This window comes from Salvelinus fontinalis, chromosome 21 (genome assembly GCF_029448725.1).
Source record: "Salvelinus fontinalis isolate EN_2023a chromosome 21, ASM2944872v1, whole genome shotgun sequence".
In the NCBI taxonomy this organism is placed as follows: Eukaryota; Metazoa; Chordata; class Actinopteri; order Salmoniformes; family Salmonidae; genus Salvelinus; species Salvelinus fontinalis.
The window spans coordinates 18,870,671-18,883,774 of record NC_074685.1 but is presented as its reverse complement, the minus strand read 5'-3'; the positions used below and the strand labels follow the sequence as shown (position 1 = coordinate 18,883,774).

Sequence of the window (13,104 nt, the reverse complement as noted above, 5' to 3'; positions counted from 1 at the left end):
GAAAGGCTAGATGTTATGCAGGGGCAAGGACTCAGAATATGTAGTGGGGTGTTTCGGACCTCCCCAGTGGCTGCACTACAGGCGGAGATGGGGGATTTGCCATTGCAGATTAGGAGACAGCAGCAATTAATTATTGGGTCAACCTACAGGGACATGGGGTGTTTCATTCTGCAAAAGGGATTTTACAGGCATGATGGAAAACATGAGCGAGCGCAGAACACGAGCTTTGGGTGGGTAATACCCAGGCGAGGGAGGTGGGACTGTATGCAAGAGAGTTTAGTCCAACGGTACCTATTCCTATAAATCCACCATGGCTACTCCCACCTCCAGTAGTTGATCTAGAAGTGTTGGAGAGACTACAGAAAGATAGGATTAGTGTTAATCCATTTTATTTGTTTAATAGATATATGCATACTGTGTATCAGGATTTGGTGGCCATTTACACAGATCATTCAAAAGATCCAAGAACAGAATGTACTGGGTCAGCATTTGAAGTGCAGGAATGTGGGGTGGCAGTCAGGAAATGTATTTCAGATCATCTGGTTGTATATATGGCAGAGGTGATGGCCATACTGTTGGCCTTGCAGTGTGTGGAGTAAGTCAAGCCAGACAGAGTAGTTATTTGCTCTGATTCAAGTGCAGTGTTGATGAGTCTGCAGTCCTTTAGCTCACGTAGCAGACAAGACCTGCTTTATGATGTACTACAAACCCATGGCAGGATTAAACAGATGGGTATACAGATAAGATTTACTTGGTTCCCAGCCAGTGGAGGCTCCTGAGGTGAAGACTGCTCATAATAATGGCTGTAACGGAGCAAATGGAGGATTTACCACGAGCCTGTCCTCCTCAATTAAGGTACCACCAACCTCCTGTGGTCCCAGCCCATGTGGGGGTGGAGGGGAACTAGGTAGTTGATGTACCCGCTAAACAAGCACTTATGTAACGGATGTGAAATGGCTAGCTAGTTAGCGGGTGCGCGCTTGTAGCATTTCAATCAGTTACGTCACTTGCTCTGAGATATTAAGTAGGGTTGCCCCTTGCTCTGCAAGGGCCGCTGCCTTTGTGGAGCGATGGGTAACGATGCTTCGTGGGCAACCGTTGTTGATGTGTGCAGAGGGTCCCTGGTTCGCGCCCGTGTCGGGGCAAAGGGGATGACGTAAAGTTATACTATTACATTGATGCTGTTGACCCGGATCACTGGTTGCTGCGGAAAAGGAGGAGGTTGAAAGGGGGGTGAGTGTAACGGATGTGAAATGGCTAGCTAGTTAGCGGGTGTGCGCTTGTAGCATTTCAATCAGTTACGTCACTTGCTCTGAGACATTAAGTAGGGTTGCCCCTTGCTCTGCAAGGGCCGCGGCCTTTGTGGAGCGATGGGTAACGATGCTTCGTGGGCAACCGTTGTTGATGTGTGCAGAGGGTCCCTGGTTCGCGCCCGTGTCGGGGCGAGGGGACGGTTTAAAGTTATACTGTTACACTTAGTAGTGGGAATGTTGTAGTTTCAATGAGCAAGGCAGAGGCAAAAGACTGATATGGACAGCGATGGTGCAGAGATGGCAGGAGCAGTGAAGTAGAGATACTAAGGGCAGGCATATATTTAAAGTATCAGAGGGAACGAGAGACTGAGATCCAGTATGAGGGAGAAGGGGATACAGAAAAGTAGTTTATAGAGTATATTGAGTAGAACGTCATTAGATATAGTCTCAAATGTAATCTTTTTTTAAGAGCAACGGGGCTGGCAGGTAGGATTTACTTTCTCTTGGTCTCTGGCCCACACCCCAGTACAGTAGGTGGTGGTAAGACACAATAACATTGGATGCCAACCGCTGATAAACCCCACCGAAGAAGATCGGTTTGTCAGAAGTTACTACAACCACAAGGTCGAAATTGGCTATCACGAAACGTGTCTTAATTTAAGGTTAGGCATAATGTTAGCAGGGTGGTTAGGGTTCAAATCAGATTTTTTTTTCCCAGATACATTTTTAAAATACGCTGTGGTAACTAGTGAGGACCGAAAGATCGGGAAGAAAAATTGATTTCCGGAGTCTCTCCAACCAATAAGCGCATTCCACATGCGGACACCGAGCACAGCATTCAGAGCATGCGAAAGGGTAGTGAACAAATGCGATTGGTGCTGATGGGGATAGCAGTGAATCCGCAGCAGCACACAAGAACAAATAGACAGCGGACATCCACGAAGGCTGTACTTGTCAGACCTACCGCGTAACCACTTGCCCTATCCAACTACAGAGACGCATTTTTTTTGTTATTGCTCCTTCAAAAAATGAAATAGTTTTGATGGTGGTATGAATTATCCGTATTTCATGGTTGTCTGGAACATTGTAGCTAACCGGCGAATTTGACGGGGGAAGGCATCGGTCTCCTAACAAGTGTGAGCAATTTTCATTGCACGTTAGGTTATTTAGTGTTTGGGAAAACAAATACATTTCAAGATATTCGGATGAATTTTTGGCAGCGTGAGTTTGGGGAAAACACAAAATAAGTGAGTAATCAGTGGGGTTGTCGAGGTTTCAGCTAACGTTAGCGAACTAGTGTGTCACCTCGCGCAGATACTCACCATGGAGAACGCTCACACAAAGACGGTGGAGGAAGTTTACAGCCATTTCAACGTGAACGAAAGCACAGGTCTAGGTTTAGACCAGGTGAAGAGGCAGCGGGAAAAATGGGGACCTAACGGTGAGTAACATGTTGCTGAAATGTGATATCCCTTTCCTGGCCACACGGTGTACGGCCTGTTAGCTAGTTAGCCTGCTAAACTATCGCTACGCCGCTGGCATTCTTCAGCAACCGGCTTGTTTGAACGAATTGCTGACGTCACGAACATGTACAGTCTCGTGTGTTGAAACAATTTCAGTGAACGAACTAAAGCAAAATGCTGTACATTTAAAGTGGTCAACCTGTTCTAAACGATGTTAAGTATGTCTTATGTTTGTCCTCCAGTCCACGTCAATTTAGATGTATTTTCCCCTTTGAAACTCTTATTTGTAATCAACTTAATTTTCGGTTGTAACCTATTTCTCTCACTGTTGTCCTATTTCCGGTGTGGTATCCTTTGGATGAATCGCAGAATTGCCTGCTGAGGAGGGTAAGTAAATCGTTCTATTTTTTTTGTTAATTTACTTTTTCTAGGTATCCAATTATTTGGATGCAATCAAACCCTCTATTTTCTTTTCTTAGGAAAGTCTTTATGGGAACTGGTAGCTGAACAGTTTGGAGATCTACTTGTGAGGATTCTTCTTCTTGCAGCCTGCATATCCTTTGTAAGTATATAATTACTCTCCATTTATTGAAATGAGGATGATGGTATGCTTCATATGTCCAGAATAAGTGTATGAGTGTAATTGTTGCGGAACACACAAATCCCCTCTAGGGCAGATGGCACTGAAGAGGGTTTTCTTAAGAAATTGCAAGCCCCTGTGTTTCCATTAGGCCTTGTACCCATAGCTCCAACATCATGTCGGTTTTGTATGGTATCTGACTGTCTATTCCGGTGAAAATGTGAAGTTAAACTGGCATTCATCCAATAATTTAGGGATAATTGGTTGTTGCACCTACTTGTAATGTCATTACATCCTAGTCAGCTATGTTGAGAACATCATCATCAACCTTTCTAGTTGTTAGTGAGTCACTGGTCATCAGCCATTTTCTTGCACCTGTTTGGAGCCTCCTTTTCCTGCTGTTGCCCAATTATGCCTAATTTACTCCTTTTAGGCCCCATCATATCCTTTTTATTGAAGTCCTTCAGGGGAAGCAGTTGATCTGGACATAAACAATGTTTGTTATGTCACAAGTGGCCTCACTAGTGGTGATCCTGGTGAGTGCCAAGTTCACCTCTCTGTGACCCCATTTCCCTTCCTGTTGGCTTGTATTCAACGCCACATCACTGTAGATATCACCAGCAGCGGGGACAGTCACACACAGTGATGTTCAGGAATCTAGCCTGTAAATCACATCCAGCAGTGTCCGGGTCTCTCTCTCTCTCTCTCTCTCTCACACACACACACACACACGAGTCCTAAACGTGCTTGAGCTGTCAAGATGTTCACATTTTTCATTGGCATTTGTTGCAATAGGCTCTACCTCTAACTGGGTGTGGAGGAGAATCCTAGTATATGACACATTTCTAGTTCTGGCCTAGATTCTGATTGAGGAGACAAATTACTTCTGAACCTGTTGTTCTGAAATAGTCTCTGAGCAACAATAGACCCCTTCACTGGATAAGATTTCATGATATGGGACTGATGCTGTCATTATGCTGAACACGTTTACTAATACATGGTAGTGAGAGGCTTTCAATCCTCTATTCATTGCGCAAATGAGTCATTATTGACTGTTAGCGCCAGAGAGCTTGACAAGGATAATTAGGTGGGCTCTGAGTTAATGATGCTGAGGCCTCTGTGGTGTACTCCACTGCCTGAGAGCAGAGCCTATCTCCCTGTTCATGATTGACTGTCGGAGACATTAAAATAAGAGGATGTTTTTTTTTTTAACCTCTTCATTCAAAGAAGTGGTCATTCCATAGCATACAAGTTCAAGCTTGGTCTTTATGAGCACTGTTGTGTTGGAAGCTACTGCTCCAGACCTTTAAAGTGTAGCCTAGTTTGAGATTTATAGGAACATTTTCAGTAATTTCTACCGTTGTTCCCTCTATCTCCAAGTCATTTCTGAGGTAAAATAGTTGGGCTTCAGCAGATGAAATTGCTGATATTTTGTTATGTAATGTGGTTATTCAAACCACTGGTTTAAACCCATGCATCCTATTTCAGTGGCTGAGAAGGACTTAATGGAAATGAACACCACTTTAAAGAGCAGTCACTCGCTGTTGAGAGGACAAAATGCTTTGCTAGAAACTGGATGCCTGAACAGGGTAGAGTTGTGTGGTGCTTTGAATGTGAACTACATGTATTAGAAATGGCATGTTCAAGATTAGATTTGATTGATGTAGCTGAAAGTTCTGCAGCTGACATAACAATTAGGTGTTTGATGGGCTTGTGCTGACAATCACACTTTCAGCCCTGACGAGCATTGTCACTCTCCAACGGCTACTTTTCACCCAAATTGAATTACTTACTGTTACCAAGCGATTGCCTTTGCTCTGGTTTTGCAATAGTGCTCCAGGCTCTGTTATCTTGACCCTTGCCTCTGGCTCACCTCATCTCCGCTACACCCTAAAGCTGGTATGACTGAGACATTGATATCTGCAACTGCAGGGCATAATATGAATGTATTGCTGTCTGATTGTCTGCCTGTTTCTCCTGTTTTAGGTGCTGGCCTGGTTCGAGGAGGGAGAGGAGACCATAACAGCCTTCGTGGAGCCTTTTGTAATTTTGCTGATTCTGATAGCAAATGCCATTGTGGGTGTCTGGCAGGTAACCAGATCTTTTTTACAACCTTTTTCTTTTAATATGGTCAACTTCGTTATTTTTTTGGTTTGATAGACTGTCACACCCTAAGAGGAATATAATTAATAGTAGTAGGCCTAGCTTATGATAGGATCAGGCCATATCTGCAGATAACTGATTTCATCACTCACTATAAACTGAGGGAATTGATTGTGTGTATGAGGAAGAAGCTGAAATTATGTACAAATTGTAGCAAAGCTGTTTTTCCTCTGGCTGGTTTAATGAGAGTTTCTTGGTCACTCCAGTTAATGACAATCGTTAGTTTCCTGTGATTGCTCACTGAGCTGATTCCACTGATGGCAGGGATTAGATCCCAGGAAGATGGTTTGAAGGGATCCCTGTGGATGTCCTCTTGCTAAGTTAAACACCTGCCTGCCCAAACCGATCCGCAGAACCACAGGGAGAGAAAATGCCATGAACAAAAAAACAGTTAAAAATAGAACCAAGCTTAGAGCGGAACCAAAGGCTATTCTTCTCAGTTCCTTATGGCACAGGAGAATGAACATATACACTTGGCATATAGCTAGGCCTATACAGTGCCTTTGGAAAGTATTCAGACCCCTTAAATTTTTCCACATTTTGTTACAGCCTTATTCAAAAATGTATTACTTTTTTTATCATCAATCTACACACTACCCCATAATGACAAGGCAACATTATTATTTTTAACAAATGTACATTTTACATAAGTATTCAGATTTACTCAGTACTTTGTTGAAGCACCATTGGCAGCGGTTACAGCATCAAGTCTTCTTGGGTATGATGCTACAAGCTTGGCACACCTGTATTTGTGGAGTTTCTCCCACTTCGTCTCTGCAGATCCTCACTAGCTCTGTCAGTTTGGATGGGTAGAGTTGCTGCACATTTATTTTCAGGTCTCCAGAGATGTTCAATCGGGTTCAAGTCCGGGCTCTGGCTAGGCCACTCAAGGAATATTCAGACTTGTCCCGAAGCCACTAATGCGTTGTCTTGGCTGTGTGCTTAGGGTTGTTGGAAGGTGAACCTTCACCCCAGTTTGAGGTCCTAAGCACTCTGGAGCAAGTTTTAATCAAGGATCTCTGTACTTTCCACTGTTCATCTTTCCCTTGATCCTGACTAGTCTCCCAGTCCTGCCAAAGAGTTCAACCGTGGTTTCATTGGACCAGATAATCTTGTTTCTCATGGTTTAAGAGTCCTTTAGGTGCCTTTTGGCAAACTACAAGCGGGCTGTGGTGGCTTCCATCTGGTCGCTCTACCATATAGGCCTGATTGGTGGAGTGCTGCAGAGATGGGAGAACCTTCCAGAAGGACAACAATCTCCACAGAGGAACTCTGGAACTTTGTCAGAGTGACCATCGGGTTCTTGGTCACCTCCTTGACTAAGGCCCTTCTCCCCCAATTGCTCAGTTTGGCCGGGCGGCCAACTCTAGGAAGAGTCTTGGATGATCCAAACTTCTTCCATTTAAGAATGATAGAGGCCACTGTGTTCTTGGGGACCTTCAATGCTGCAGACTTTTTTGGTACCCTTCCCCAGATCTGTGCCATGACACAATCCTGTCTCGGAGCTCTACGGACAATTCCTTCGACCTCATGGCATGGTTTTTGCCCTGACATCCACTGTCAACTGTGGGCCCTTAAATAGACAGGTGTGTGCCTTTCAAATCATGTCCAATCAATTGAATTTAGCACAGGTGGACTCCAATCAAGTTGTAGAAACATCAAGGAGGATCCATGGAAACAGGATGCACCTGTGCTCAATTTCTAATAGCAAAGGGTTTGAATACTTATGAAATGAAGGCATCTGTTTTTTACTTTTTAATACATTTGCAAAAATTCTAAACTGTTTTTACTTTGTCATAATGGGGTATTTTGTGTAGATTGCTGAGGATTTTTTTTGTATTTACAATGTGGAAAAGGGAAGGGGTCTGAATAATTTCTGAATGCACTGTATGCATCAATCAACACTCAATATCCCATGATGACAAAGCCAAAAATAGATTTAGACATTTTAGCAAATGCATTAAAATAAAGACTGCTTATTTACATATGTATTCAGACCCGTTGCTACTGTATGAGACTTGAAATTGAGCTCAGGTGTATCCTGTTTCCATTGATCATCCTTGATCTTCAACTTGGTTGGAGTCTAATTCCATATTAATGCCCATGATTTTTGATTGAGATGTTCGACGAGCAGGTGTCCACATACTTTTGGTCATGTAGTGTGTGTGAATACAGCACGTTTCTATGATCGGTGGTAAAAAAATAAATGTATATATAATCAAACTCAGCAAAAATAGAAACTTCCTCTCACTGTCAAGTGCACTTATTTTCAGCAAACTTAACATGTATAAATATTTGTATGAACATAAGATTCAACAACTGAGACATAAACTGATCAAGTTCCACAGACATGTGACTAACAGAAATGGAATAATGTGTCCCTGAACAAAGGGGGGGGAGTCAAAATCAAAAGTTAGTCAGTATCTGGTGTGGCCACCAGCTGCATTAAGTACTGCAGTGCATCTCCTCCTCATGGACTGTACCAGATTTGCCAGTTCCAGCTGTGAGATGTTACCCCACTCTTCCATCAAGGCACCTGCAAGTTCATGGACATTTCTGGGGGGAATGGCCCTAGCCCTTACCCTCCGATCCAACAGGTCCCAGACGTGCTCAATGGGATTGAGATCCGGGCTTTTCGTTGGCCATGGCAGAACACTGACATTCCTCCGTTGCAGGAAATCACGCACAGAACGAGCAGTATGGCTGGTGGCATTGTCATGCTGGAGTGTCATGTCAGGATGAACCTGCAGGAAGGATACCACATGAGGGAGGAGGAGGTCTTCCCTGTAACTCACAGCGTTGAGATTGCCTGCAATGACAACAAGCTCAGTCTGATGAGGCTGTGACACACCAACCCAGACCATGACGGACCCTCCACCTCCAAATCGATCCTGCTCCAGAGTACAGGCCTCGGTGTAACGCTCATTCCTTCGACGATAAACGAAAATCCCACTATCTCCCCTGGTGAGACAAAACCACGACTCGTCAGTGAAGAGCACTTTTAGCCAGTCCTGTCTGGTCCAGCGACGGTGGGTTTATGCCCATAGGTGACGTTGTTGCCGGTGAGGACCTGCCTTACAACAGGCCTACAATCCCTCAGTCCAGCCTCTCTCAGCCTATTGCGGACAGTCTGAGCACTGATGGAGGGATTGTGCGTTCCTGGTGTAACTCGGGCAGTTGTTGTTGCCAACCTGTACCTGTCCCGCAGGTGTGATGTTTGGATGTACCGATCCTGTGCAGGTGTTGTTACACGTGATCTGCCACTGCGAGGACGATCAGCTGTCTGTCCTGTCTCCCTGTAGCGCTGTCTTAAGCGTCTCGCAGTACGGACATTGCAATTTATTGCCCTGGCCACACCTATAGTCCTCATGCCTCCTTGCAGCATGCCTAAGGCACGTTCACGCAGATGAGCAGGGACCCTGTGCATCTTTCTTTTGGTGTTTTTCAGAGTCAGGAGAAAGGCCACATTAGTGTCCTAAGTTTTCATAACTGTGACCTTAATTGCCACCGTCTGTAAGCTGTTAGTGTCTTAACGACCGTTCCACAGGTGCATGTTCACTGTACTGAGCGGCAGAGGTGTGTTCAGTGGCAGTGTGAACTGTGCAGTCGATTGTTCTCAAATGAGAGCCGAGAAGGGGCTTGGTGTGAATTACAATGAGTCTTTTTGAAATGTGGGTAATCTCATTTACATCCTGCACATTAAGAAAAATACTTGGCTCTCAATTAGAGGTTTGTCCTAACCACAGTATCCAGGGTGTATTCTGAATTGAATGACTCACCACAGGGTTCTATGGCTAGAGACAGATTTCATTCTCTTGTTTGAGGAATATATTAGAAATCCACAGTTTGGCAGGATGCAAAAGCCATATGGCAAGGAAGACTTCTGTACTAAACTCCATTAGTCAATGACACCATTGACCAAAAATATATAACTAGCTAAACAGACATACTGTATGGACCTGCTTTAATGGGATTCCTTCCAGCTGTGGGTGGACATTTGCTCAACAGGACACTCTTTCTAGTCATCTTATCACCTCTAAATCTTGTTGCCATGTGCACGGCGGGTGCTAGGAGTCCCTGTGCCCATCGCGCTGCGGTCCGCTCTTGCCTCTGCTCCGACTCGGATTGAAAAAGAAAGCAGAAAGGTAATTAGGTCCTGCTGCTCCTGCTTCCAAGGTGCACACAGCCAAATCAATAATACATCCTGTCCATGACTGGCCACTTGACCGCCTTGGGCTTTGCCAGAAGTCTAGGGGAAACAAGTAGAGAGACATACCCGTACAACGATACAGGTTGTGTCATTGAGGCTTTTTTTTTTACCCCTAAAAGGACCCAAGCGTGAGGAGGAAAAACTTGGCATGTGTGTGGAAAAGGGGGGGCATGGTGTTTCAGGCCAGTCAGGGTAATGAATGGAGACTAAAATAAAACCAAGGAGGAGAAAGTGGGATGAGGGTTTCTGCATTAGTGAGAAACTAAGGCAGGGAGGGATAATAGCCTCTTTTCTCTCTGCTCCTGGCCTGGGGACTCCAGTGGGATGTTTGTGCTATCTTTAGCCTGAATGGGGCGTTATCTAGTTAGATCTGGAGTTTTACAATGACAACTCAATACAAGCTACTCCTTTCTCATAACCAAAGTTTTACTATCCAACTCCATTCCCCTCTGCATCTAGGGATTTCTTGACACTGGGAGCTAAAGTCAAATTTATCTTGTATCTCGACTAGAGTGACTGGAATCATACGTGTTCCACAATTCTTGCAGTACCTTAAACATCTGTAGGTTTCCAGTGCTTTTTCTGACTTGGATTTAAGTGACACAAGCTTGTTTGAACAGCTGGGGCTAAAAAACCTTGGTTAGTGATTTATAAAGCGTCAAAGCTCATTAGACCTAATTCATCCCTTCGAGACAGACAGACAGCAGCAGCACAGGTGTGTCAGAGTACTCCAGCATTGCACATATTGATAACTAATAGTCCTGCTAGAGTAAAGGAACTAATCTGAATGTCCCGTAACAAAAAAGGGATGGAATGACAAGGCTGAATTCATTGGGTTTATGTCACACCTTTTCATGTGAGGATCCCATTGTACTACTGAGTAATGTGTGGGTGACTCGCCTTTCTCTACCATTGTGCTAGCCCCATGAGCAGTAGAGAATAACTAGAGTGAAGTCAAGCTTTCTTGACTCAATCTAGCAAAACCATGTTCTGTAGAACTGCACACACTGTGCTCCAGGGGAGGACTATGCAGTTAATTACTTTTCCACTTTATGCAGTCAGCAGTGAGTTGGCAAGAAGAATGGTTATTGAGGATCACTAATCTTTAAGTTGATCAAACTGTATAAGAGATGTATAGGCTAATCACATTGTGTTTTTTCCCTTGAGCAAAAGTTAATGTACTTAGCTGACAACACCATTTACACAGCCATGATTCAACCGACTGACTAACTTATAAACGTAATGACTAGGGCTTTAAATGAGTATTTGTGCATTCAGGAGATATTCAGACCCCTTGGCATTTTCCACATTTTTACATTACAGCCTGATTGTAAAATGCTGACTTTTAACTACACACAAAACCCCATAATGGCAAAGTGAAAACAGGTTTAGAATTTTTTGCAAATGTATTGGGGGAAAAAAGAAATACCTTATTTACATAAGTATTCAGACCCTTTGCTAGGAGACTCAAAATTGAGCTCAGGTGTATCCTGTTTCCATTGATCATCCTTGATGTATCAACAACTTGATTGGAGTCCACTTGTGGTAAATTCAATTGATTAGACATGATTTGGAAAGGCACATACCTGTCTATATAAGGTCCCACAGTTGACAGTGCATGTCAGAGAAAAACCAAGCCATTAGGTCAAAGGATTGTCTCGAGTTAGATTTGCAGAAGGCTACGAAAACATTTCTGCAGCACTGAAGGTCCCTAAAAACACAGTGGACTCCATCATTCTTAAATGGAAGAAGTTTGAAACCACCAAGCCAAACTGAGCAATCGGGGGAGAAGGGCCTTGGTGAGGGAGGTGGCCAAGAACCCGATAGTCACTCTGATAGAGCTTTAGAGTTCCTCTATGGTAATGGGAGAACCTTCCAGAAGGACAACTATCTCTGCAGCACTCCATCAATCAGGCCTGTATGGTAGTGGCCAGGCGGAAGCCACTCCTCAGTAAAAGGCACTTGACAGCCCGCTTGGAGTTTGCCAAAAGGCATCTAAAGGACTGACTGCAAGAAATAATATTCTCGTCTGATGAAACAAGACTAAACTCTTTGGCCTGAATCTCAAGTTTCACTTCTGGAGGAAACCTGGCACCATCCCTACGGCGAAGCATGGTGGTGGCAGCATCATGCTGTGGGGATGTTTTTCAGAGGCAGGGACTGGGAGACTAGTCAGGGTCGAGGTAAAGATGAACAGAGCTAAGTACAGAGAGATTCTTGATGAAAACCTGCTCCAGAGCGCTCAGGACCTCAGACTGGGGGCGAAGGTTCACCTTCCAACCGGACAACAACTCTAAGCACACAGCCAAGACAATGCAGGAGTGGCTTCGGGACAAGTCTCTGAATATTCCTTGAGTGGCTCAGTCAGAGCCCGGACTTGAACCCGATCGAACATCTCTGGAGAGACCTGAAAATAGCTGTGCAGCAATTCTCCCCATCCATCCTGACCGAGCTTGAGCGGATCTGTAGAGAAAAATGGGAGAAACTCCCCAAATACAGGTGTGCCAAGCTTGTGGTGTCATACCCAAGAAGATTCGACGCTGTAATAACTGCCAATGGTGCTTCAACAAAGTACTGAGTTAAGGGTCTGAATACGTACGGTGGCATGAAAAAGTATGCGGACCCTTTGGAATTTCACGGATCTCTGCATAAATTGGTCATAAAATTTGATCTGATCTCCATCTAGGTCACAACAAGACAGTCTGCTTAAACTAATGAAACACAAACTATTTTCATGTCGTTATTGAACACAGTGAAAACATTCTCAGTGCAGGGTGGGAAAAGTATGTGAACCCTTGGATTTAATAACAGGTTGACCCTACTTTGGCAGCAATAACCTTAACCATTTTTTTTCTGTAGTTATTGATCAGGCCTGCACAACAGTCAGGAGGAATTTTGGACCATTACTCTTTATAAAAGTTTCAGTTCAGCAATATTCTTGATGTCTGGTGTGAACTGCTCTCTTGAAGTCATGTCACAGCATCTCAATCTGGTTGGAGTCAAGACTGACTGGGCCACTCCAGAAGGCATTTTCTCTTCTGTTGAAGCCATTCTGTTTTACTTCTGTGTTTTGGGTCGTTGTCCTGTTGCATCACCCAATTTCTGTTGAGCTTCAATTGGCAGACAGCCTTACGTTCTCCTGCAAAATGTCCTGATAACATGAATTCATTTTTCCGTCAATGATAGCAAGCTGTCCAGGCCCTGAGGCAGCAAAGCGGCACCAAACCATGATGCTCCATCCACCATACTTTACAGTTGGGATGAGGTTTTGATCTTGGTGTGCTGTGCTTTTTTTCTCCACACTTAGTATTGTGTGTTCCTTCCAAACAACTCAACTGTAGTTTCATCTGTCCACATAATATTTTGCCAGTAGTGCTGTGGAACATCCAGGTGCACTTATGTAAACTTCTGATGTGCAGGATTTTTTATTTTTTT

The 13,104-nt window shown here is 44.1% G+C and overlaps 1 protein-coding gene across 2 annotated transcripts in view; it reads left to right on the top strand.

Annotated features, from left to right (window-relative positions):
• Positions 1-1,833: 1,833 nt before the first annotated feature.
• The window catches only part of LOC129818369 (sarcoplasmic/endoplasmic reticulum calcium ATPase 2-like), a 64,632-nt gene continuing 53,361 nt past the window's right edge, over positions 1,834-13,104 (top strand). For both annotated transcript variants that reach the window (XR_008753936.1, XM_055874192.1), the window contains exons 1-4: positions 1,834-2,694; positions 3,086-3,103; positions 3,196-3,278; positions 5,283-5,387. Coding sequence is in view for 1 of the 2 variants with exons in the window: in XM_055874192.1 (XP_055730167.1) it covers positions 2,577-2,694; positions 3,086-3,103; positions 3,196-3,278; positions 5,283-5,387 (324 nt within the window). In the remaining variant the exon portion in view is untranslated. The remainder of the gene's footprint in view (positions 2,695-3,085; positions 3,104-3,195; positions 3,279-5,282; positions 5,388-13,104) is intronic.